General features: G+C 40.7%; 3 protein-coding genes across 6 annotated transcripts in view; 2 read left to right on the plus strand and 1 right to left on the minus strand.

The window, feature by feature from the left end:
- The window catches only part of EVI5 (ecotropic viral integration site 5), a 79,427-nt gene extending 72,962 nt beyond the window's left edge, over window positions 1-6,465 (plus strand). For 3 of the 4 annotated variants that reach the window (XM_081949574.1, XM_081949577.1, XM_081949576.1), the window contains one exon: window positions 5,201-6,464. In XM_081949574.1, coding sequence (XP_081805700.1) covers window positions 5,201-5,503 — 303 coding nt within the window. In that variant the 3' untranslated portion in view covers window positions 5,504-6,464. Of the gene's footprint in view, window positions 1-5,200 lie in introns of all 4 variants that reach the window. The other variant, XM_081949575.1, reaches the window with a different exon arrangement.
- DIPK1A (divergent protein kinase domain 1A) overlaps window positions 1-27,030 on the plus strand; it is a 263,262-nt gene that overhangs the window by 159,406 nt on the left and 76,826 nt on the right. The window lies entirely within an intron of this gene.
- RPAP2 (RNA polymerase II associated protein 2) overlaps window positions 1-27,030 on the minus strand; it is a 300,695-nt gene that overhangs the window by 130,494 nt on the left and 143,171 nt on the right. The gene's annotated exons all lie outside the window — the stretch shown is intronic.

Genomic DNA, 27,030 nt, shown 5'->3' on the forward strand with positions numbered 1-27,030 from the left:
ACCACCACACTGAAAATTAATAGAATCCTCCCTCCCTCCCTCCCACCCCATCCCTACCAACATCTTAGGTATATTATCATATTGTCGGGAAATCTAAATTGACTATTCCCTTTTAAAGGTGAATTATTTGGGAAGAAAGATGTTCTTTATTTCCGATAAATGCAGTAATTATGAATGGCTCACATTAATAGCAGCTTTTGCCTGAAATAATATGTGTGAATTGATTCTGGATCTCATTTGTATGACATCTGCCGTGAGAATTAATCATTACTAAGCATATTTATTACCTCTTCTTAGACTATGAGGTATAATAGTTTTCCTTTCAAGATATGGCGTGAGCTAAAAGAAATTAAACTGACTTTTACACAATCCAGTTATCCAGACACATTGCCTATACAGGTAGTCCTCAACTTATAACAGTTCATTTAGTGACTTTTCAAAGTTACAACTTGCTTGCGCGAGTGGAGCGTCATGCGTGCACGCTTACCACATCTTGTGTGAGTGGACCTTCATGCGCGTGTCCATCTCTGCCACGGTCCAGTTGTGAACCATGGCCTGGGGATTGGGGACTCCTCGTTCAGACAACAGCGAGAGGGCTCACCACAAGATATTACACTTAGGGCTATTTTACTATTTGGTCCAGCTTGCTTTAGGCCCAATTCAGCATTTTGGTTCTTTTGGTACACACTGGGACAAGAATTATTGAGATAATCAAGAGTAGATATTGTAAGAGGAGATTGTCTTAGGCTAATTTATTTATTTATTTATTTATTTATTATTCGTATTTATAGACCGCCCCCTCTCCCGAAAGGGACTCGGGGCGGTGTACAGTCACTAAAATGCGTTATAAAATACATACATAAAACAGTTAAATAATTAAATACGTAGGTGGAGGAGGTTGCAAGACTGTATATAATTATAGTAGTCAACAGCTAACAGAGGTCCGTTAGCACCTTTTCAGATTCACAATTTCAGATTATTTTCCCCTAATAAGAGTTTGATTTGATTTGAGATTAACAATTTATTAAAAGGCATGCACCTGTTGAGGTGAATCACAGTTCACAAACACAGATTGCTTTTTAATAAAGTTTGTCAATTAAAAGGTGCTAACAGGCTTCTTCTGATTAATCAGGTATTTTTTGGTACTTCTGATGCTGACTGAAGTAAGGCTACTGTTTTATCTCTCGGTAATAATAGTATGCTTCCTAATTGGGTTGCTACCAAGAGAAACAAGCTGTGGAAGTAAGCGTCACATGCAAACTTTAGATTTTAAAAAAAAAGATTACATAGACATACAACTTGCATATATTGCATAGTTTTCACAGTGCAGATGAATAAAGTATGTTTTGGGTTACATCATCTGTACTCAACACTTACAGACTGGAGGAGAAAGATTAATGTTTCACAAATAGAGAACCAAAAGATATATGATGCAATTGGACTTCTAACAGGAATTTGCATTGCCTACGTTTTAATTTTAGAGTAACAAGTATGCACTAGAGCAATAGAAACTGTAAATAATTCCAGAGTGCATATTTTCTGGTTCTGGACGCAAGAGAAGTTGGTGGAAACATCTCAGACAGTGGGTTAAATTCTAAACCTATAAAATCACAGATTTGAGACAATTCTCAGCACCATCACAAAGATGCAATTCCAATTATAATACAGGTAACAGTTATTTGGCATAGGTTCTTGGAAATTTCTTTATGGCAATATATTCTTTCTGTCATTGTTTAAGCAAAAGAAAACTTTGAACTAAGGAATTTTTGTAATTATGCTGTATTTTTCCTGAAAGTAACACATTGGCCATTGATAATATTTTTAGAGCATTTGAATCTTAAATAGCCGCCTTGGTTTGTTGCATTTAAATTTTAGATTAAAATGGTTTAATACTTCTAATTTTTTTCTCTGCTATCTTTTTCCTCTTGCTTATGTTTGGGTGTAACAGTCAACTACAGGTAAGAAGAGCATGTTGTGAAAAAGTTCAAGCAGTATGAATTTCTGTCTTTTTGGAGCATGGCTATGTTGTATTCTCAAGAAGATAACCAGATTTAGTGTGGCAGATGTGGCTTTGTTGGTTCACTTCTTAATTCTGCATTTTCCAAAGTGACTGGAGACATTGGTAGGGAAATCAGTTGTCATTGCTGCTGACATTATTTAAGCAACAGGTAATTGGGCTAATAATAGCCTGTGGTTTTGGCCGACTATCTTTCTGATGCTTACGTTCAGGCACTCAATCCAGCTAAATGGCAGCATCTAGTGAAGTTTGGCTGATCTTAAAAAGCTAAGTACTGTGAGATCAAACGTAGTTACTATGTAGGTTGGGGACCACCATAGAATTCCAGTGCTAGAGGCTAAATTGGGAAGCTTTAAAAAAAATCTGCAAAGAAGCAATGGCAAACCAGTTGCATATATTGTCAGGAAAACCACATGGACATATTTATGAAGTTCATCCAGAAGTAAGCTTGATAAGAAAGAGACTGGACTGGTTAATCTTTCTATTTCTTTATCCACGCCATCTGGATCATCCCTTTTATTCCAGACGTACAAAAGCACATGTTCTGTCATACTTGTAATCTATCTGCCCATCACTTTGGATGTGAAATTCAGATTTATGCTAGCACTGCAAGAACGAGGGAATCCAATAGTAGCTTTCTGAAATATCCAAATATTCTTCCTTAGTTATTCCACAGCCCACATTTCTCCCAAAGAATTTTTTAAAAGCAATTCTGGTTCTCTTTCCTTTTCTATACACTATGTACTTCTTCAGCTGTTGACGCAGAAAACATTTCAATTCTGTTGCCATGCGTTCTCCAGAATGGATAGCTTTTCCTGCCCACCATTACGTTAATATCATCTCCTTTACTGCCCTGAAAAGGATGACTTCTATGTCCAACTGTTGCTGTTAGTTGCGAAGTTGTGTCCAAACTGTCGCAACTCCATGGACTACGTTCCTCCAGGCCTTCCTGTTCTCTACCATCCTCTAAAGTCCTTTTAAGCTCATGCCTACTGCTTCGGTAACTCCATCCAGCCACCTCATTCTCTGTCGTTCCCTTCTTTTTTTGCCCTCAGTTTTTCCCAGCATTAGGTTCTTCTCCAGTACTTCCTTCTCATTAGGTGGCCAAAGTATTTGAGTTTCATCTTCAGGATCTGGCCTACCAAAGAACAGTCAGGGTTGATCTCTCTAGGACTGACTGGTTTGATCGCCTTGCAGTCCAAGCACCATAGTTCAAAGACCTCAATTCTTTGGCACTCAGCCTTTCTTATGGTCCAACTTTCACAGCTTTCTTATGGTTCAACTGTTAAGCCATAGTTAACATTTGAAAGATACAAAGCCAATAGGACATGTTTTTAAAGACATCTTAATACTTAGCATCCAGTCAGCTTAAGAATGTGTCTCTTGCTTTATTTCTTGTTTCAAGATAATTTCCAGTCTTCAGTGTAGTAACTGTAACCAAATAGGGTATGGCTGAGCTTCTCTACTGCACTGTACCTTGAATGCAGAAAGATTAATATTTAATTCTGCCAAAAATTGATGATTTAATTTGGCTTTAAGAAGAATATCAGCAGGAGAAAAAGTCAAAGACTTTCTGAAATTATTTTAAATTTCTTTTCAATATTACATGACACAGAGATAGTTTGTAGGTTACTTAAGGATGATTTGCATGTGAGTGGGTGTTCCCATTTTAAAAGTTTTTTGGGAGGGGAACTTCACAAAGTTTAGTGGACATTAGTGTCCAAGTCAATTTGATAGTGCTTAAAGTAGAGATGGATAACACATGGCTTTTCAGATCTTACTAAATTGCAATTTCCTATTGGCTTTGGAGCTGTTAAAATTTGAGTCCCATAATGTGACGTTCCTAAACTCTGATTTGAATTTGAAAATGCTACAATCTTGTTTGTGGAGTATCTAATTTGGGCAAGCCTCCTGGCATTTTCCAAAAATTATTCCTCACTATAATGGGGTGTCTTACTAAGGCAAAGCGTCTTAAAATGGGACATCTTGCTGCATATTTTGTTTTGAGCATCCTGTAATTCTGTACAAAGTCTGTTGTAATCTCATCTTATGATTTTAACACCTGAAGCATGGTTTCAGTGGTTCCTCACCATTTATGATTCAACATCTTATTTAAGTTCCTGTGCATGAGGTATTGAGTGTGTATGCTTTTCATTTTAAATTGAATTAGTGGTTGGCATAGTTCATTTCCTAAAGAATCTTGCACTGAAATACTTGTTGGAATCAAGCTAAGCAAAATGAACTTAAAAATGTCTCGAACACAATTTATTCTCGTCCTCAGCAGGCACTTTGTTTGGAATATTAGTTCTATCACCTACAAGCTGTAAATATTTTAAACCTACTCATTAATTAATAATAATGTTATATTAATGAACATGTCTGGACTTTTACAGTGTCTTCCAAGTGCAGAGTTTAATTTTGCATGGTGGAAAGGACAAAGTATTTTTCTAAATAAGGGCAACAGATTTCCTTACAATATTCTAACATCAGTCATGTTCTAAGATGATCAAGCATAAGAATAAAATAAAAATAGGTTTTATAAAGGTGCGAGGAGGAAATATTTGCAGAACATTGCAAAACATAACAAAACAATTGTATAAAATACATCCTGAGGTCCCCCGAGGTCACCAAAATTATCGTCAAATGGTAATTCTTAATGTAACTAAATTCATTTTAAACTCAATTTAAATGTAAACAAAATTACAACTGGCTTTTGCCCTGAATCCCCCAGATGCGTTTGAGAATCAGACACCAAAGTGAAAATGCAACCCTACATCCACAAAACGTTGTGCTCTTTTCTGTAATTTTTATGTATAGGTCAGGTCTGTTGATGTTCGTGTTTCCCAGTACTATAATTGATTTACATGTAACTTGAATGATGAGATTGAAATTCATCTCAATAATGAACAGATTCAGAAAGTCCAATGCCCCAAATGTCTAATTAATCATGTTTATCATTGGAATGTTTTCTTGAAAGCTGTAAATTTATTCAGGACCAGTTACCAGTCATATAATATTTTCATCTGTTTCAAATTCTTCTAAAACAGAATGAGCAAAGATTTGCATATACTGAAACTCTACTCTTGTAATTGCAGCCCATAATTCAACAGCAATTAGTCCACAAATTAGAAACAAAGAGGACAATGGACCCTCTTCTGTAATTCTTTTTTTTTCTTTTAACAGATCACATGCTTAAAAAGTAAGAAAACTTTTCCAGGCACAAACACTTTTGATGGGATTCATATCGTGAACCATTTGATAGGAGATGATGAATCACTGCATTCTTCAGATGAAGATTTTATATCCAATCACATTCAAGAACACGGGATCCATTTTCATTTGCACAGGGGAACTGGTCACATGGAGCGGAATCCAACAGTGGCAGACAGTAGTGACAGCGATACTGAAAACACTGAATCACTGAGCACAAATATTGAGAAGGAAAACAATAAAAAAAGAATGGAGTCTTATTCTACTACAGTGTGATCACTGTGAAAAGTTTGGTTTTCATTCTTCGAAGAGCTTCTTCCATAATTAAGAAAATTAGCTTTAAGCACTCAAGTTGACTTGGTCCTTGCATCTTATCTGATGCCACAGCCTGTATCCATCTGTGTTTGCCAAATCTTTCTCTTTTACATTATTGCCATAAAGTAGACTGAGAAGATGGTGGTTGACAACTCTTAACAGTATTAATGACTATTCCTTGTATATTTCTCATGCTAGAAGATGTGCATTCATAATTGTTGCCTTCTCAAGAACCATAGCTGCTGTTCATAAATATGAAAAATCATTACTCTTCAGAAGGAACTATCTCGTGCAATAGTTTATTGCTCTGTGAACAACTATGTTCCATAAGCAATTTGCAATCAAGACAGATAGGTGTATGTTAGAAATATCAGATATGGAATATCTGATTATTTTGAGTGTCTTATTTTTAATTAACTTCAACTACTGGAGACTAACAGAGTTTCCAATCTAAAGCCTCTATTTGTGCTATTTTATATAATTAATGGTCATATTTCATTCTAAAGGATTGAAAACTTTTGTCAACATTTATGTGCATTTGTTTTTGACATGTTGCTAATGAATTTGATCAAATACGTTAACTACAAATAATATCTATTTTGTATATATTTGTATAACTGTACTCCTACCTAAAATGTATATTGAATTTTGTATGAGATGTGTAAATGTTATATGAGTGTCTTAGCATTTTAAAAGAAAAATGAAATTATGTGTAAGCAAGTAAAATCGGGAGCAATGTATGGGGAAAAATAAGAAAAACACTAATTCTCGTTCTGAGACTTCTGTGTATCAGATGATCTACAGTTGATGTCCCATTTAATTATGTTTGAAATGATGCTATTCACTGAAATTTTAACTTTGTGTATATGTAACTATATAATAAAACTTTTTTCATGATTTAACAAATGCTAAACACTTAAGTTTAACTCTTCCTCAAAGTGTGGATCATAAGCTTGCTCAAGTGTGGTAAATAACTTTTTATAGTAAATAAAAAATATAAAAAATACAGCCAATGAGATGCTATCATACGAAGATAATATGCATTCAGACCCCCTTCACTTTTGTTGATTTTGTTATGCTGCAGCCTGATTCTACAGTTGTTGAAATTCTTTCCCCCCCCCCCTCATTATAACAAAGTGAAAACAGAATTTTAGAAATGTCTGTAAATTTATTTTAAAGATACTGAAATATCACATTGGCATAAGTTTTCGGACCCTTCACTCAGTACTTTGTTGAAGCACTTTTGGTAGCAATTACGGCCTCAGGTCATTTTGGTTATGATGCAACAAGCTTTGCACATCTGGATTGGGGGTTTTCTGCCATTCTTCCTTGCAAATCCTCTCAAGCTCAGTCAGGTTGGATGGCACCATCAGTGGACAGCCATTTTCCCTCAAGAGATGTTCCAATAGGGTTCAAGTCAGGGCTCTGGCTGGGCCACTCTAGGACATTTACAGAGTTGTCCTTAAGTCACTCCTGTGGTGTCTTGGCTGTCTGCTTAGGATGTCATGTTGGAAAGTGAACCTTCGGCCCACTCTGAGGTCCTGAGCGCTGTTGAACAGGTTTTCATTAAAAATATCCCTGTATTTTGCTCCATTCAGCTTTCCCTCAACCCTGACCAGTCTCCTTGTCCTTGCTGCTGAAAAACACCCCCCTACATGATGCTGCCCCTACCATGCTTCACTGTTGGGATGGTATTAGGCAGGTGATGAACAGTGCCTGGTTTCCTACAGACATAATGTTTAGAATTGAGGCCAAACAGTTCAATCTTGATTTCATCAGACCAGAGAATCTTGTTTCTCAGAGTCCTTCAGGTGTTTTTTTTCAAACTCAAAGCGGGCTTTCATGTGTTTTGTACTGAGGAGAGGCTTCCGTCTAGCCACTCTACCATAAAGCCCAGATCAGTGGAGGACTGCAGGGATGGTTGTCCTTCTGGAACTCTCTCCCATCTCCACATAAAGTCTCTGAAGCTCAGTCAGAGTGACCATCAGATTCTTGATCACCTCTTACTAAGGCTCTTCTCTCCCTTATTCAGTTTGACTTGGCGACTAGCTCTTGGAAGAGTCCTAGTTGTGCCAAACTTCTTCCATTTGAAAATTATAGAGGCCACTGTACAATTAGGAACTGAGCTCTACAGGCAGTTCCTTTGACCTCATGGCTTCTGCTCTGCTACAGTATGCATTGTCCTGTGTAAAGCCTATAGAGATGTATGTGCCTCTCTAAATCATGCCTAATCAATTTAATTTACCACAGGTGGACTCCAGTCATGGTGTAGAAACATCTCAGCAACAATCAAGAGAAATAGGCACCAGAGCTAAACTTCAAGTGCTGTTGCAAACGGTCTGAATACTTATGCCAGTGTGATATTTCAGTTTTTTTCTTTTTAATAAATTTACAGACATTTCTAAAATTTTGTTTTCACTTTGTCACTATGGGTGTAGATTAATGAGGAAAAAATGACTTTCAACAAATGTAGAATCAGGCTGCAGCATAACAATATTGACAAAAGTGAAGGGGCTCTAAATAGGTTCTAAATGAACTGTATGTATTAACACAACGTAGTAAGCAGATAGGACAGTGTTACATACAATTTCTCAAGTGGGTTTGATAATCCATTTTTCCTGCTTCTCATTATACCTTTTTTCCATTTCTTTGTTTTTTGAAAAGACAACACACACAAAAATCAGGCGCAGTTATCCGAATAGGATTGATAAAGAACAAATCTGATAAAAATAACATAAAGCAGTATTAGAAATTTATTTTCTAGTCAAAATCTACATTTCAGTACTAAGCTTTAAACTTGGTTACCACCCATATCACTAAGACAAGGTATTATAAATAACGCAGTTAATTAATATATACACTATGTTGCCAAAAGTATTCGCTCACATCTGAGTCTGATTATGTGGCTGGGTGCGCGAATACTTTTGGCAATATAATGTACATAATTTGATCCCTTCCGATGCAAATTTGCCCTACCTGTCTCATCTTGTAATTTGAAGTCAATGACTCTAGACTATGGGTGTCAAATTCTCGGTGTCATGTTGCCATCATGTGACGTATTGCGATGTTTCCCCCCTTCACGAAGCTGGGGTGGGCGTGGCCTGCATGTGATGCATCCAGCCTGCAGGCTGTCAGATTGACACTCCTTCTCTAGACCGATGCCTTTTGGCTCCCCGGCCCCACAAGGTCTGCCTGAGCTGTATCTGCATTTTCCTTCTTTAATCGCTTCTGATCTTAAATAGAACATAGTGGTACAAGGCCAAAGAGTGTCAAACCAAGAACTGGGACTCCAGTGGCTTAACAACCTTTGTCTATTGTTTGTTTTAGTTTGGTTTTTATGTTTTTTATGTTATTTAATTCTGATGAATGCTACCAGAATTGCTTGTTTTAGAGATGGGTGTCTATATGTTGATTTCAGGTAGGAAGGTAGGTAGGTAGGTAGGTAGGTAGGTAGGTAGGTAGATAGATGATAGGTAGGTAGGTAGGTAGGTAGGTAGGTAGATAGATAGATAGATAGATAGATAGATAGATAGATAGATAGATAGATAGAAGCTAATAGTTTCTAGATATATCTGCTCCTTAAAAAAATATTCAGATAAGATAGGGTGGATTGTAATAAATGCCTCCTGCAAAGTCCTTGAATTATGAGAAGATATTTTTTCTCCATTCTCCAATTAAAACATTTGTATCTTTTCTTAATATGAGATCTACTAGCAGTTAAATATGAAGTCAATCATGTTTATAATATTATAAGCAAAAATTAAAATATAATGCCAGCCGTGATCAGCCACTGGCAAGAGAAAATCAGATGTGTGTTGTAAGGCTGATTCAGTGATTTAGAAAGAAAAACAGATAGAGAAAAGGAATAAGGATGCTGAGCAGGTTGTACAAGAGAAAGTCAACGGGAGGAAGCACATAAATAAAAAAAGAGAAACTAGAGAATTGGAGCACTTGAATAAATATAGAAAACTATTGGTGAAGAGAGTAAATGAGGAAGCTGACAGAAATACAAAGGAATTATATGACTGAAAAAAGCAAACAGCAAAAACATTCAGACACAAACTTTGAGGAGTCATTGATAAGGAAAGTGATAAAACTGCAGAAAACAATAGAATGAAGACGCTTTGGTAAATTAATAAAATTCTCAATTCGTTTACTTCAAATATTATTTGTATACAGATTCTTTAAAAAGTTGGGAAAAAATAATGAAAATGTTATATTCTAGATGGGAGAAAAATTCTGCTTTAATGTAATAATTTAAACCAAACAGCTCTCTCATTCAAGGAATGAAACTGAAAACATTTCAGTATATATGCAGATGGATTTGCTAAAGAAGAAAGAGGAAGACTACAATAATAACCCTGAGAACAGAAAGAAAAAAGGAGACTGCTGAGCCGGGAAAAAAATACTCTCAAATAATTATATCATTTAAAACATACAAAGTTTACTTGAAAAAGCAAGAGAACTCTAAATAATTAATATTTCATTTATATCAATCTTGATTTCATTGAAGGCTGCATCAGCATTGTGTTTGACGTCAAGGGGACACTGTGGGCGTGACCAGCTCGATGTCACTCGTGTTGGGGGGGGCTTGGTGGCCCAAGCGCTCTGCCAGCAAAAACAGAGCTTTTTCACTGGCAGAGGCACCGTAGGCCGGTCCTTCGCTATTCCCAGAGCAGCCTCGCGGAACCACATCCAGCCTGAAGACCTTAAAGTTTGACACCCCTGATTTATATCAATTGTTAAAGGTCTGTTAAGGTAGCATTGCACAATATAAATTCGTAGCCGCGAAAAGCTTATAAAAATGTGACAAGTTTTTCATTCTATTAAAAGCAAATTAGAAAGGAGAGAACTGGAAATACAGAAAGTAGAAGTTAAAAATGAATGTTTTAAAAAGAACGGAAGCAGAATAAAATCTTTAAAAATACATATGTAAACCAATTTGTACAAGAAGAACAAGAATGAATGTGAAAGAAACAAACAAAAAAAATCAGGTATAAATGTGGAACATGATGGAATATATAGTAAAATTCTTTTTTAAAACAATCAATTTTCTGTTTTAAAAAATCAATTCTCTTACACTGGTAAGTTATTCATATATGAAGAAATAGTATTAATGCAGCACTACCTGGTCAAGGCAAAAAGAAAGCAACTGATGAAAGTAAACCCTACTAGAAAAAGAAAGAAAAAAATCTTATCAGAAATCACTAAAAGACAAAAAAGTTGCAGGAAGTCCTCCATTTATGACCACAATTGAAACTGGAATTTTTGCTGTAAGTTGTTAGTCATAGTTTAAATCTGATTTCATGACGATTTTTATAGTTTTTTTAGCAAATCATGCAGTTGGTAAACATCATGGGGTCATTAAGGAACTCAACTTCCCCAAGGGGATTTTTTTTTGCCAGAAGTCGACAAAAAAGGTCACAAATCATGATTCTGTGACCCCAAGATGCTACAATCTGTTGTGAATGCAAGCCAGTTGCAAGGCACCCAAATTGCAATCATTTAACCTCAGGCACGGTACAGGGTTCATAAATACAGGCCATATAAGCCATTTTTTTCCAAGGTCGTCATCATAACTGCACCACCATTAAATGTTGGTCGTAAGTCATGCAGGACTACCTGTATAAAACTGGTATATCACTTAGCCATTATTACTTTTCTATCACCACTATAGATCTGGATTATATTGTAAACCATTTGGGTTGATTGTATTTAGGATTGCGAAACCTAAATTCAGATCCAGTCCTATAAATTTCACTGAAAGACTTTGATCTGAAAGACCTGACCTGCCTCACAAACTAGAGGGGGAGGGGTTGGTATTCAGTTACCTTCCCTACTGGTTCGCAAATGTGAGCACGCCCACCTTCACGCATGCGCTCAGCCTTCCGCACATGTGCTTTTGGCGGAAAAAGGGCCTAAATGGGATGCCATAGAGCCGGGGCAGGTGGGCAGGACCACCTGTGATTTCCGCTACTGGTTTGGGCGAACCGGTAGAATACAACCTCTGTAGAGAGGTAAATTATGATATACACCTTGATCTCCTGGAGGAAAGCCAAACTCTTAATTTCAAGATTACTACAGGATACAAAGAGGAGAAAGATATAATTAGCCTTAGAATAGTGAGGCAAGGCATGAAGGTGACACAACAAAAAGAAAATGCCAGGAAAAATAGAGATTTGAGAGAAATTGAATTGCAAGATCATAGAAGAAATAGTTAACACAGTCATTGGCCCACTAGCAAATCACAGCCTGTCAGTCATTCAGGACGGCTATGTCAAAATAACAGTAATGGGGACCAGGTTGGTATCATTTGAAAAATGGCTGGATGATTACTATGAAGACACTAAATCACTTGTCAGTAAATGACTAAAGTCACCGAGTGATTTGTCAGTTTCCCCATCTTGGAGCACTCTAGATCTGTTGATCAGATTCCATGCTTCCTGAAACAGGTTGAGAAAGGCTGTTCCCTCCAAGATTACAAGATAGATTTTAAAGGCTGATTCCAAGACGAACAGTTGCAAATGTCGCAGTTGCTATTTTATTAGCGTCTTCTCTTTTTTGTTTCATCTTTCAAAAATGATCTTCCCTGCATAAGCTGACAAACCAATTCATCAGGGGAATTCAGGCTGTGTCTATAATTACATACTTGAATTCTGTGGTATGGGTTCTAAAATTAAGGTTGCAATTCTGCAGGCTGACCTGGGAACAAGCTTCACTGAACAATCTTTTCCAGCTGAATTAGCACAGAAAAAAAAAAGAAACTGTACTTTTATACAAAATCTTCGGCAGATTCGTGCAAATTCTTGAGGATGGTCTAAGTTTTTAGTTTGTATTATTGCCGTGCAATGGGATAATTTATGATTCTGGAAACACTGAATTGTTAAATTATTAAGCCAGTGGATAAAATATGCACCATATGGATAACACTTCTGATTCCTCTCAAGGTTTCTGTCCCATTTGCATGTAATCATATAACTACAGCTTTCCTCAGAGCCTAAATAAGTCCAGCAAGTAAATCTCCTGCAAATTCATTTACTATAATATAAGGTGCAGCAGAGAACATCCTGGCGTACTAGAGAAGGCATTTGAAAGCAACATCAGATCTGCTTGATAGTAAATGATGTTCTATATTGTTTTTCCTTCTTCCATTCAACCATGTCTGATTTTCGAAGACTACCTGGGCAAATCCCTGCAGTTTTCTTAGCAAGATTTTTTTAGAAGTGGTTTGCCATTGCCTCCTTTCTAGGACTGAGAGACAGTGATTGGCCTAAGGTTATCCATCTGGTTTCATGCCCAAGGCAGTATTAGAACTCACAGTTTTCCAAGTTTCTAGCTTGATGCCTTAACCACTTAACCAAACTGTCTCTGCTCTGTAACTAACTATATCCATAGTAGCTATGGAGATAGTTTTCCCCTTGTGACATCCCTACCTATGTTACAGTATTCCCAAGTGGAACCACAAACGCCCCCCGCCCCCAATATTCTCTCCTTTAAACTAAGCAATATGGGTACATGGAGATTAAGCAAGGTGAAATTTGAACAAATGTTATGGGGCTATGCAGCAGTGCACAAAACCCATTGGACAATAACCTATACTATAAACTAGATTTCACAAGGACCTAGTTTGTTGTACTGCAGTACTTTGTAACTTCATATAGCCTTCCACATACCAGTCTTTTAATGCTCATCTAATGCTCATCTAATATCCTACCCCTTCTTTTAGATTCTTCTTTATATATATATATGGATTTAGTTTTTAATTTATATATGCTTTTTCTTTTCATGTGCTTAATTTTATGTATGATTTATGCACACCATCCTAATGCTGGTCTATGACCATAATAAAGATTTGAAAGAATATATAACATGGAGCTCTGGTCACTTTTTTGACCAAAATTATCTCCAATCTGTAAATAAATACTTTTTTTTCAATACAAGATTCACATAAAGTCTTTATGCTATGCTTAATGGTCCACAAAGGGCACAGCCAGTAATATGACATTGATGGAATAGTGGGGATAATGTTTTTCAGCTTCTTAAATAGGTATCTGCAAGTTTTAAGGTAAAATACTATTTTACACACTGAATTTCTTAAATCACCCAGTTTACCCTTAGAAACAACCAACCAGAGTCCGAGAATATAAATTCCACAGATTCTGGAAAAATATAAGAGAAATGGAAGCTGCGTAGAGGTTTCAAGTAGCCTGCATCTTAAGAGTTATATCATTTTTAAAATATCTTAGTAAATATCTAACATTATATGATTCTTTGCAATAAATTCAATGAGCATAAGTTAAAAAGCAGAGCTTTGTGCTGCGTGTGAATTCAGCTTTTAAATTGCATCTTTGATTGCTCCAAGTTTTAAAAACCACAACAGTATTTTAGCACACTAAACAATGAAACCTTGTTAGCTGAAAATTGCAGGAGAAGAAATAGATTTGTCCACATAAATAGATGGTCTCCAGGAAATTCTTAAACAGCCTTTCGAGCTTCTCTAACTTTCAGTTTTTCCTTGGCACACTATTTTTAGCAGCCTCCAGGAATCTAAGCTTCATTTCTCCAACAAAAGTTATTTCCCTGGACTGCAGGATGAATGTTGCACTCGATCTTCAAAAGTAAAATGCAGTTTGTAAAACCAGGGCCATGTGCATGTATATTTACACACATAACACACCCTGTTGCTCACTTTTCTTTGTAGATTGCATCTGCTTTATTTTTCCCCTGATGGGAATCCAACTACAAGCAGCTGTGACTCTCGGCACCTGGGTTTGGGCAGCTGAGCTTCTCAAGAAAGGATCTGTCGTTGGTGGTACCAGCTGCAGGTTTTTGCACAAGCAAAGCTCTTCAGTCCCTGGCATGAGAAATTCAGTTGAAAGTTGGCCATAAAACACATTGAACAGTGAAGTGTAATGATCTTGCAGCAACTGACATATTACCCAGGTGCTACGAATAGGAAGCTGAAGTTGTTTTCGCTGCAAGAACCAGTCAGGGTCACACTACTATATGATCCTATCTGATTTCGGTTTTAAGTTGCAATCTGGAGCAGAAATAAACCAAAGTGTGAGAAACAGCATGACCCTGTTTTGAGCCATTTTCTCCAGTCTCCCCTTCCTGATCTTCCTTCTTCTTCTTCTTCACTCTCCCCCACTATTTCTCATCCACCAGAGGGAAGACTGTATTTTTTGTTTCTGTTCACCAAAAGGCACCACTGAGCACCAGCAGAAAACAGGAATAAAAAACTTACTCAGGTTGAACTTTTCTACTCTAAATTGCATTTTCCCACAAATCACATTTGACCAAAATTAACAAGTTGGGTAAGGAGGGATGGCATTCTAATGACTGAGCCTCATGGGTTACATCTTTGTGGAAATAAAGGACTTTCAGGATAGGAACTACTATGACGAGTATAGGGAGTGCTTGATTTGCAACCATTTACTTTGTGATCGTTTGGAGTGGACAATGACACTGTCCATTTTTCACACTAACAACCATTGCAGCCTCACTGTGGTCATGTTGTCAAACTTCAGAAGCTTGGTAACTGGCATGTATGATGATTTCAGTGTCCCGGGGTCATGTGATCAGCTTTTGTGACTTTCTGACAATATTGAATCCAAGGATGATGAAGGGCTTCAGCGTAGAAATTGGGAGACTGTAGGTTCTAGTTCTGCCTTAGGAATGAAGTCAGCTAGTTGATCTTCGGCCAGTCACTCTTTCTCAGCCCTAGAAAGCAGACAATGGCAATCCACTTTGAAATCCTGCCAAGAAAACGGCAAGGATGTATCTCATTACGGTCAAAGACCAGCAATACACATTAGTTTTTACAATATGTTAAAAAGTACTGACATTAAGATATAATTAAAAAGTATTGACGTTAAAAGTGGAAAATAACATACATGTTCTCAGATTGTTCGGGTCACTCCCTGGTTTACCTGGGTGCAACGCCGTTAAATATAGGAGTAAATAAAATGGTCCAAAGATTGTTAGAGATATGTCCACATAATTGGTACAAGATGACAACTATACTTCTGTAGCCAATTTTTTTTCTTATGGACATTGCAGCAGCACAGAATTTTGCCACTGCATACGTGGTAACTGGGTTAGTGTCCTGGAGGAGAAAGCCTAGATAAAAATTGTCTGCCCTCCCTGGCAATCTCTCTAATAAGCGGAGAATATGTGCAGACCTACAAGCTCTGTATAGCTCGCAGTGTAATAGAACATGTGAATTATCTTCCACTTCTCCTTATCATATCAGGGATATATCCATGCCGTCTCCAGGCGTCAACACTGACACATGCTGTCAAATAATATTCCTAAAGTTTGTGTTCGCCTACGACACAAGAGTGTGGGATACAACATTTTTAGCAACCGGTTCTCTTCCCGGTTGCTGGGTGGGAGTGGCCATGGTGGGAATGGTCTACTTGGCCCCCTGCACCACGGAAGGATGGGGAGGGGTTTCGCCCTCCCCCGGGTTCTCCTCAAGCCAACGGGACTGCAAAAACGGCCTCCCCTGGGCTCTGGAGGACGGAAATGGGCACGTTTCTGGACCTCTGGAACTTCCAGGAGGCCTGTTTTTTGCCCTCCCATAGCCTCCGTGCAGGCCCTGCACTTACCTGGCACCCAAAATGGGCCATGTGGAGATTCCTGGGAGGAGAGGAGGGGCAGCCAGTCTTACAACTACCAGTTCAACAAACCAGATATAAAATTAGCATCCAGTTACCCGAACCGATCCGAACCGGCTGAATCCCACCCCTGGGTAGATATCACATAGGGATAATATTTAGATGAAACCTACAGTTCCAAAAGCTTTCTACCTCTGGGACCAGATGGAACCTACAAGTCTATGTATCATCCCTGCTTGTGAGTTTTTGCTCAAGGAAACAGTGCATGTTTCCTAGTAACATTTTAGATCAGTGTTTCTCAACCTTGGCAACTTTAAGTCCTGTGGATTTCAATTCCCAGAATTCCACAGCTATGCTGGCTGGGGGATTCTGGGAGTTGAAGTCCACAGGACTTAAAGTTGCCAAGGTTGAGAAACACTGTTTTAGATAGTCCATAACAATGCTCTGAATGCTTCTTCAAATGAATTATGGAAAAAAAGTAATAATGAACACATATTGATATTACAGAAAAGTTTAGTGTTAGTTTGCATAACTCCAAACTGTGGGCCAGGTTAATCTCTGAAAAGACCTTCCACAATTGGGGCACTATTCCCAAGAAATGTGTACTGAACAAACACGTGACTTCAGTTAAGATAGGTGATCCATTCTACAAAATTCTAGCCATCATTTTGCAGACTTCAAACGTCAAAGGCCTAAAATATCCTCTTTAGTGTTTCTGGCATAGTTGGTTTGGTCTTGTTTTGAATATTTTTTAATGATAGTTTGCTAATTAAAGAAGGAGACAACTGCTCTGTTCTATCTCCACAGAATCTAGAATTATTAATAATGTGGTCCAGAGATAGAACATCTACGTTCTTTCAGATGTTGTTGGACAATGTCTACCATCCTTCATTATTGGTTACAAATGGCTGGCCTGCTAAATATTGTAGTACCAAGAAAGTGGATGTTACTAGGTTTATAAATGGCTACAAATATTATCCAAAGACATGATGTGTAGACGCTTTTCTAAATCCTAATAGCATTTAGTCTTCTCTGTCTGACATCTAATTATTCTAGAATTCTTTGTAGCCACAAACACTCTTATTTCAGGCATTGTCACAATAAACCTATGGGTTTCTGCCTATTCTTAGAACTCTAGATGATGGCCTTGTTCTGTCTTCAACAAACTAACTCCACAAGCAGAAATCCCAGATTTGTCTCAGCAAAAGTGCAAGGATCTGAGATTCTGGCAAGGTACAATATTTAAAACACTGATTTGTTGACTGATAATTATGGTGGCTGGGGAATTCTTGGAAGTCCACAAATCTTAAAAGTTGTCAGGTGGAGAGAGACTGATCTAAACTAAGGCACTGCCCTAATATATAACCATTATGGTCAGTACCAACCATTAATTTTATCATTTGGCTAATTCTCCATTTAAGATGCCTAAATTGATAACCATTTCAAACTTTTGCCACAGAATATTCTGCATTGTACACACTATTGGGAAAATAAATTCCTTTTGTCTTGAATCCCTATTATTCAGTTTCCCCACACTAGACTTCCAGTGTTACAGGAGAGAAAGAAAAAAAGTGTGATTCATTTTATACAGGTCACATACAATTTTATACAGGTAGTCCTCAAGTTATGTCCACAATTGAGCCCAAAATTTAGGTTGCTAAGTGAAACATTTGTTAAGTGAGTTTTCCCCATTTTACGACTTTTCTTGCCATGGGTGTTAAGTGAATCATTGCATTTGTTAAGTTAGTGACATAGTTGTTAAGTGAATCTGGCTTTCCCGTTGATTTTGCTTATCAGAAGGTCCGAAAATGTGATCACATGACCCCAAAACACTGCAGTCGTCATAAATATGAACCGGTTGCCAAGCACCTGAATTTTGATCATGTGGCCATGGGAATACTGCATCCGTCATAAGTGCGAAAAAAGGTTGTAAGTCATTTTTTTCAGTGCCGTTATAACTTTGAATGGTCACTAAATCAACGGTTTTAAGTCGAGGACTACCTGTATACCACCCTCACACACCTTTTTGTCCAGAACAAACTTCAAAAGCTGTAAGTAGCTCTCTTTATAATTTTATTTACAGGCCTTTTTTCTGTCAACCCCAGTTAAAATGCATAGACCAAAATTTGAACATGGTATGTGTGAAGTGGACATAGGAAGCTGCCAAGAGTTGACCTTAATGTAGCGTTCCCTCGCATGCTGGCTGGGGAATTATGGGAATTTTAGTCCATACACCTTACAACTACAATTGGGATCAAAACTTCTATTTCTAAGCGAACCAGTCATTAAATGAATCATGCCCAATTTTATGACCTATTGTGCCATGGTTGTTAAACAAATGGCCATTGTTGTTACATGAATCACATCATCATTAGGCAATGATGAGACTGAGAGACCCCCAGGCTGTTGGTCATGGGGGACTTTAACTTGCCATCAGTAGGGGAGACATCCGAGGTAGCTCGGGAGTTCATGGCTTTCATGACAGCCATGGACCTGACCCAGGTAATTCAGGGCCCCACACACGAGGGAGGTCACACACTGGATCTTATCTTTGTCTCTGGCCGGTGGAGGAGTGATCTGGGAGTAGGGGATTTAGTTATTACATCCCTGTCATGGTCAGACCACTCACTTCTCCGGCTCGACTTCCCAGCCGCTACTCCCCATCGCGGGGAGACGGAACCGGAATGTCCAAGATGGTTCCGCCCCAGACGCCTGATGGAACCTGATAGGTTCCAGACGGAGCTTGGGCCATTTCCTGTAGCCCTGACCCGCACCCAGATGGAGGACCTAGTGGCTGCATGGAACAGTGCGGCCACTGGGGCCCTGGACCAGGTTGCGGCTTTGCAGCCTCTCTTGCGGCAGCGAACCACCCAGGCCCCTTGGTTTACCGAGGAGCTGAGGGTGATGAAGTGCCGCAAGAGACGCCTAGAGAGCAGATGGAGATCGTCACACTCTGAATCTGACCGATCACAGGTGAGAGCCCATTTACGGACTTACCTTGTGGCGTTAAGAGTGGCCAAGCGTCAGTATTGTGCCACCCTTATTGCGTCCGCAGATAACCGCCCTGCCGCCCTGTTTGGGGTAACCCGCTCCCTCCTTCAACAGAGGCCGCGGGAAGCCCCTTTGCAGGGTAGAGCAGAGGAATTTGGGGAGTATCTGCAGGACAAAATCGCTCAGATTCGAAGCGAGTTGGTCTCTACTAGTGGTCTAGAGGGGAGGTCGGAGGTGGGTCTTGAGGCTCCACTCTGGGAGGAGTTTGACTCTGTTACTTCCGACAATATGGACAGGCTGCGTAGGCGACTGCGAGCCACCACATGTTTACTGGACCCGTGTCCCTCCTGGCTTGTACTGGCATCCTGGGAGGTCACACGAGGCTGGCTCCAGGAGTTAGTTAACGCTTCTTTGAGTGAGGGGTTCTTGCCGGCCGTCCTGAAAGAGGCGGTGGTGAGGCCCCTACTCAAGAAGCCTTCCCTGGACCCAGCTGTGTTAGCCAACTACCGTCCCGTCTCCAACCTTTGCTTCCTGGCGAAGGTTGTAGAGAGTGTGGTGGCACAACAGTTTCCACGCCACCTGGAGGAAACTGATTATCTGGACCCGCGCCAGTCCAGTTTCCGGCCCGGCCACAGCACGGAGACGACATTGGTCGCGTTGGTGGATGAGCTCTGGAGGGCCAGAGATGGGGGTTGCTCCTCCATCCTGGTCCTACTAGACCTCTCGGCGGCTTTTAATACCATCGACCATGGTATCCTATTGCATCGACTGGAGGGGCTGGGGGTGAGGGGCAATGTTCCCTCTAATTTTTTTTCGATGTGAGCAGAAAAGTATAGTGTTTGAGCGGCACATTTTCATGCCTGAGCACCCGAATTTTTTTCACAGATGTCACCTAAGACAACAACGAAATCAGTATGATTTGAAACTCAAAGTTATGTTTCTTCAAGGTACCTGCTTAATTCAAAGTGTTATATAATATCAGTATCACTTAACAACGTTCCTGCTTGGCAACCAAAATGTTGGCTCAGAAACTCTGGCATTTGAAGCACGCAACTCTTAAAGCTGTCAAGTTACAAGACCCTTGCACCCCTAACCCTTTAGGGGAAAAAACCCCCAGGGGTCTTCAAACCTGACAGCTTTAAGATTTGTGGACTTCAACTCCCAGAATTTCTCCTCCAGTCCTGTTGGCTCAGGAACTCTGGCATTTGAAGCATGGAAGTCTTAAAGCTGTCAAGTTACAAGACCCTTCCACCCCTAGAAAAAAAATGCAGAGCTCTTCAAACCTGACAGCTTTAACACTTGTGGACTTCAACTCCCAGAATTCCTCCTCCAGTCATGTTGCAGCGACGTCATCTGCGTGGATCTGCTCCATCTCTGCTTTCTTCATTGTGGGCAGGGCTGCTGCTGAAGTTGCCGATGAGTTGCCAGCAGAATAACTGCTGCTACCTCCTCCTCCTCCAACAGCACCACCAGATTTGCTCCTGAGCTCAGCGCTGGGTAACCCGTGCCCGCTCCTCCTCCTCCGTGCTTTTGAAGAACCATGAGGCTTTTTTCCCCCCTGCTCCCTCCCCGCCTTCCTACTGTATCCCGCAGCCTCATGGCTCTTCAAAAGCACGGAGGAGGAGGAGGAGGGGGCAGGCAGGGGTAACCCAGCGCTGAGCTCAGGTGCTCCGAGCAGAGGGGAGGCGCCGCTGCCACGCGCGGAGATGCCGGCTGGAGCTTTGCCGGCTTCATCTCAGCCGCAGCGCCGGGCGGCAAATCCGGCAGTGCTGCCTGTTAGAGGAGGAGGAGGAGGAGGTGGCAGCAGTTCTTCTGGTGGCGGTGGGGGTTTTGGGGCTTCACAACTAGCCTCAGTCGCCCCGTGCTCCTTAAAGCAAGTCTGGGGAAGTCCTTTGCAAGCGGCCCGTTCTAGCTGCCTGCAAAGGACCTCCCCAGCTTCCAAAGCCTGTGGCAATAGAAATCACTGCACGGCAGTTGAAAACTGCTGCGCGGTGTTTTCTTGCCACCTGCGCGCTAGCGCAGCCGCGCACCTTAGAGGGAACGTAGGTGAGGGGCACCATCCTGCGGTGGTTCTCCTCCTACCTCTCTGGCCGAGTGCAATTTGTATTGGCAGGGGGGCAGAGGTCGACCTCGAGGCCGCTCACTTGTGGGGTGCCACAGGGGTCGGTCCTCTCGCCTCTCCTGTTCAATGCATATATGAAGCTGCTGGGCGAGACCATTCGTGGGTTCGGGGTAGATTACCATCTGTACGCGGATGATACCCAGCTGTACATCTCTACCCCGAACCACCCCAACGATGCCGTCAAAGTGATGTCCCGGTGTCTGGAAGCCGTACGGATCTGGATGGGAAGTAACAGACTCAAGCTCAACCCGTCCAAGACGGAGTGGCTGTCGCTACCGGCACCCTGGTTCAACCAGCTGATTCCATCACTGGCCATTGGGGGCGAACATCTGGCCCCCGTGGATCGAGTACACAATTTGGGCGTCCTCCTAGATGCCCGGCTGTCAATGGACGACCATGTGACAGCCGTGGCAAGGGGGGCGTTTCACCAGGTTCGCCTGGTGCGCCAATTGCATCCCCTATTGGACCGGAACGCCCTTCGCACAGTCACCCATGTGCTTGTGACGTCCCGGCTAGACTACTGTAACGCTCTCTACATGGGGCTCCCCTTGAGATGCACCCAAAGACTGCAGTTGGTTCAGAATGCGGCCGCACGGGCAGTCTCGGGAGTCGCTAGATACTCCCATGTAACACCTCTCCTGCGCGGGCTGCACTGGCTACCTGTAGCTTTTTGGGTGCGTTTCAAGGTGCTGATTATCATCTTCAAAGCGCTCCATGGCACAGGGCCGAGCTATTTGCGGGATCGTATCCTGCCCCATACATCCCTTCGGCCGATTCGCTCACACAGAGAGGGACTCCTCCGGGTACCGTCCACTAGGCTGTGCCAGCGGGCGGCACCCAGGGGAAGGGCCTTCTCTGTGATGGGCCCGACCCTCTGGAATGACCTTCCCCCTGATATTAGAACAACCACGGACCTCCGCTCCTTCCGTAAGAAGCTAAAAACCCACCTGTTTAATCTAGCCGGCCTGGCCTAATTCCAGCTCTCCCACCTCAGTCTGTATTTTTAAATTTCGCAGGTGGTCTTAGGCTAAGTTTTTAATTTTTATAAATTTGTACAGGGGTTTAAAGTTTAATTCGATTTTAACTATATTTATGATTATTTGTATGGTTTTTAATTTGGTACCTGTACACCGCCCCGAGTCCCTTCGGGGAGAGGGGGCGGTCTAGAAATCAAATAAAATCATAAAATAAAAATAATAAGTACAACTTCCTCCATTGATTTTGTTTGTCCGGATGCTATCTGGGAAGGTTGCAAATGGTGAACATGTGACTGTGGAAATGCTACAACGATTGTAAGTGAAAGGACTGGTCATAAGTAACTTTTTTCAGCTCTATCGTTAATTTTCAATAGTTGCTAAATGTTCATAAGTTGAGGACTACTTACTATTATTTAACTATGTATTATAATAAACGTATTTTTGGCTTGTACTAACTTTTAGCTATGTTACTGAGCAAGGAATTTTGTATAAGTATATAAATGCATTTGAATTGTGTAGAAGGAGCCCACGTGATTTCTGAATGGCACAGATCTTTATGTTTTATATACAGGTAGTCCTTGATTTACAACAGTTCATTTAGTGACCGTTTGAAGTTACAACCGCAATGGAAAAAGTGACCTATGGCCATTTTTCACACTCATGACTGCATTGTGGTCATAAGTTGAGGACTACCTGTAGGCCTCAATTGACAACCATTTGTTTAGTGGCTTTTTCAACAGCACTGAAAGAAGTGACTTTTGACAATTTCTCACACTTACAACTGTTGCAGCTTCTCCGTGATCACGTGATAAAAATTTGGACACTTGGCAAGCCGCAAATATTTATGATGGCTGCACTGTCTCAGGGTTGTAACCCGAGGATTACCTGTAGGCAGATGTTTCTGTGAAAAATAGGCCATGGAGGACAATTAGTGTCCAGCAAAAAAGGCATATATGCAGCAGCCTCAACCAACCAGTTGCCATCTCTGGCTTTGTAACCACCAAGATTGTGAATTAGGTGCCCCAGATAATTTGTACACCAATATTTGTGTCAGTAGAAAACAAAATTCATAATTTTAAAACTAAATGAACTTTAGCTATCTCTACACTGAACTGGGGAATGAGACAAAGATTTTGTCATTTTAAAATGATTGTCATCTAAGCAATGGTTAGCAGGATGTACAGAAAACCTCAGGAGTCTTGCTTTGTTGTTGTTGTTTGTTCTTGAGTATAATATATCTTCTCAATTTGCTAAAGTATAAGCTGCTCCTTGGTCCCCTGATTTTTTAGTATATGGAATCGTATGTGTCTTATTTTTTTTTCTTAAAGGTCGTTCAGACAAAATAATTTTTCTATCAACTTTTGAGGGAAAAAAGTAAAGGATTTACATGTAGAATTTAAAAATGAAAATAGCTGCTATTGGGGAGATTGACTATGGCTTCTTAAGACTTGATCTTGACCCCCGGAAGTTATGTCAAGCCCAAGTTTATCTTTGTGTCTTTCATTTATGCACTTGCAATCAAAACAATAGCCTGAGGCGACTCACCTTTTTTTTTCCCTGAGAACTCTACTTTTCATTTAAATTTAAAGGATTTGTTTTCTTTTTTTAAAAAAAAAAAGATAGGTCAGGGAGCACAGAGGAAGGCTCTATGAACAAGCTGGTGCTCACCAGGATATTTTCTATCCCAGTGGTTCTCAACCTGTGGTTCGGGACCCCCTTGGGGGTCGAATGACCCTTTCACAGAGGTCACCTAAGACCATCGGAAAACACATATTTTCGATGGTCTTAGGAACAGAGACACCAATTTTATGGTTGGGGGTCACCACAACATGAGGAACTGTATTAAAGGGTCACGGCATTGGTAAGTTTGAGAACCACTGTTCTATCCTATTTCAGAATTCTGCCCCTAAACTCACTTTTTTAAAAGAAAAAATAATAATTCTCAACCAACAATCCACAGGAAGATGTATGCACTCCTGCTTTATGGGGGGGAGCTCTGACATGAAATTCCTGAGGGAAAATATTTATGATATCCCACTACATCATTTGCAGATCCTGGTGTCCTCCAGATGTGAAACATTACAATTCTTGTCAGCCCTGGATTGTTATGGTCACCCCCATCAGCATGATTAGGGGTTGATGGGACTTGTACCCCAATACATCTGGAAGGCACCTGCTGGGCAAGTCTTTTCTATTGTCACGCCCTATAATTCCTCCCTCCCTGTGAGTAAATTTAGAGGTAGAAAAATATTGGTGTGAAAAATTTGCTTGGGTTCTGCCACCTTCTGGGGGCAGAGCTCTAATCCTTTTAACACAGGGGTGTCCAAACTTGGGAACTTTAAGACTTGTGGACTTCAACTCCCAGAATTCCCCAGCCAGCATGGCTGGCTGGGGAATTCTGGGAGTTGAAGTCCACAAATCTTAAAGTTCCCAAGTTTGGACACCCCTGTTTTAACATCTACAGTGTTTATTATAAATCCGGCAAGTCACGTGTTTTGTGGCAACTTTTATTTTTAATTGTCCTCAACGTATTTATGGCACAAACATGTCCTTACACCCTCCCTTTCCTACAATGTCCCCTTCATCTCATCCCTAGCCCAGGTCAGACAGACGCCATGTTTCTGTACTGACAAATTAATACAGGTAGTCCTCGAGTTACCACCACGTGTTGAGCCCAAAATTTATGTTGCTAAGTGAGACGTTTTTAATGTGGTTTTGCCCCATTTGATGACTTTTCTTGCCACGGTTGTTAAGTGAATCATTGCATTTGTTAAGTTAGTAACACGGTTGTTAAGTGAATCTGGATTCCCCATTGACTTTACCTGTCAGAAGGCTGCAAAAGCTGACTTTTCCAGCAAGCCGGCTTGGCCTGTTAATGTTAATGTTAATTTTAATTTATTTTAAATGTATTGTTTCTTTTTTAAAAAATCGGTTTGTTTTTTTTGGAAATGGATTTAATCTTTTTTTAACTTTTGAGATGTGTGTTTTTAATGTTGTACGCCGCCCTGAGTCCTTTTGGAGAAGGGCGGCATATAAATCCAAATAAACCAAACCAAACCAAACCAAACCAAAAGCTGATCACATGAGCCCGGGACACTCTTCCCATCATAAATATGAGCCACTTGCCAAGCATCTTCATTTTGATCATATGAACAGGGGGATGCTGCCATAGTCGTAAATTTGAAAAATGGTCCTAAGTCCATTTTTTTCAGGGCCGTTGTAAGCTTGAAAAGTGACCAAATGAACCATTGTAAGTCAAGGACTACCTGCATTTTCTCCTTTATGCTGACAGCATATAAGGGTGGTCTGAAGATGAGTCAACTTTGTTAAGGTTCATTTAGAGCAGGTTGTTCCACCTTGGTAACTTTAAGACTTGTGGACTTCACCTCCCAGAATTCTCCTACCAGTGTAACTAGCTGGGAAATTCTGGAAGTTGAAGTCCAAAGGTCTTACAATTGCCAAGGCTGGATACCTCTGCTTAACAGGGAAACCAGAAGGCCTGGGAACAGAACAAAAGAGTCCATTAGAAGCCAAGGTCCCTTCAAAATGATATGTATATCATGTTCATCACCACCCACATAATTTATGAAATGAAGCATGGTACTTTTTAAGTCACATTATTTGAGAGATGACTTCATGAATTAAGGATAGGATTGGTCATGGAGAATGGAAATGTCATACTGAGTGTAATTTTATACTGACTCAAGGATGGTATGGTATGGATGGTGGATAGCACAAGCAGTGGGGAATAAAAACCCATGGTGTAGTGTGGCATATATTTGGCACATAGAATCTGTCCTGTTTAAATCCCAAAATTCTCAGGTAGACCTAGTGACAGAAGATCAAACATTCTCTGTTACAATGTAGATTAAACCTAAATCTAGTTATTTATCTGCTAATATCATTGTTTGGAGTGGCTAAGGTGCTGAGCTTGTCAATCAGAAAGGTCAGCAGTTCGGCGGTTCGAATCCCTAGCGCCCGCATAACGGAGTGAGCTCCCATTATTTGTCCCAGCTTCTGCCAACCTAGCCGTTCGAAAGCATGTAAAAATGCAAGTAGAAAAATAGGGACCACTTTGGGGGGACGGTAATAGCATTCCATGCGCCTTTGGCGTTTAGTTATGCCGGCCGCATAACCACAGAGATGTCTTCAGACAGCACTGGCTCTTCGGCTTAGAAACAGAGATGAGCACCGCCCCCTAGAGTTGGGAACAACTAGCACATATGTGCGAGGGGAACCTTTACCTTATCACTGCTGAGCATGACAATTGCTCCCAGCCAAGAATTTCCAAGCACTGTGAACCAGTTCCATTGCACTCTAATCTCACCCTTTGCCTGAGTGCTCAAGGTAGCCTCATGCTTAACATAGAGGCCTCTACGTTCGTCTGCAAAATGGATTGGGGGTAAGAGACAATGATTGGCTCAAAGTGGCCCGATGGGTTGTGTAGTTAAACCACGATTAAACCCCAAGGATTATCCAGTCCTTTAATCACATTGGCTCGCGAGATGCAGGGAGGCACAGGCTTTACCTGTTGTCTTCCTGCCTGCCACAGAATGAGGGCATGCTTACGTTTTTGCATCTCCGTGGCTGGATGAGCTAGGAAACCGCAGCGAGGAAATAAATCACTAGTGAGGACCGGTTGCTGCTGAAAGGTGCCTGGAGGGCTCTTATAATGGGAGGGGGGGAGAGGAGGTGCTGAGAGGGGGCGGGGCCAGGTTTCCCATCCCTTGTTCGGCTTGGCTACGGGGGTGGGGAAGCAACCAACTGCTGCTAATG

The sequence above is a fragment of the Natrix helvetica genome (genome assembly GCF_964273705.1).
Source record: "Natrix helvetica genome assembly, chromosome: 3".
NCBI lineage: Eukaryota > Metazoa > Chordata > Lepidosauria > Squamata > Natricidae > Natrix > Natrix helvetica.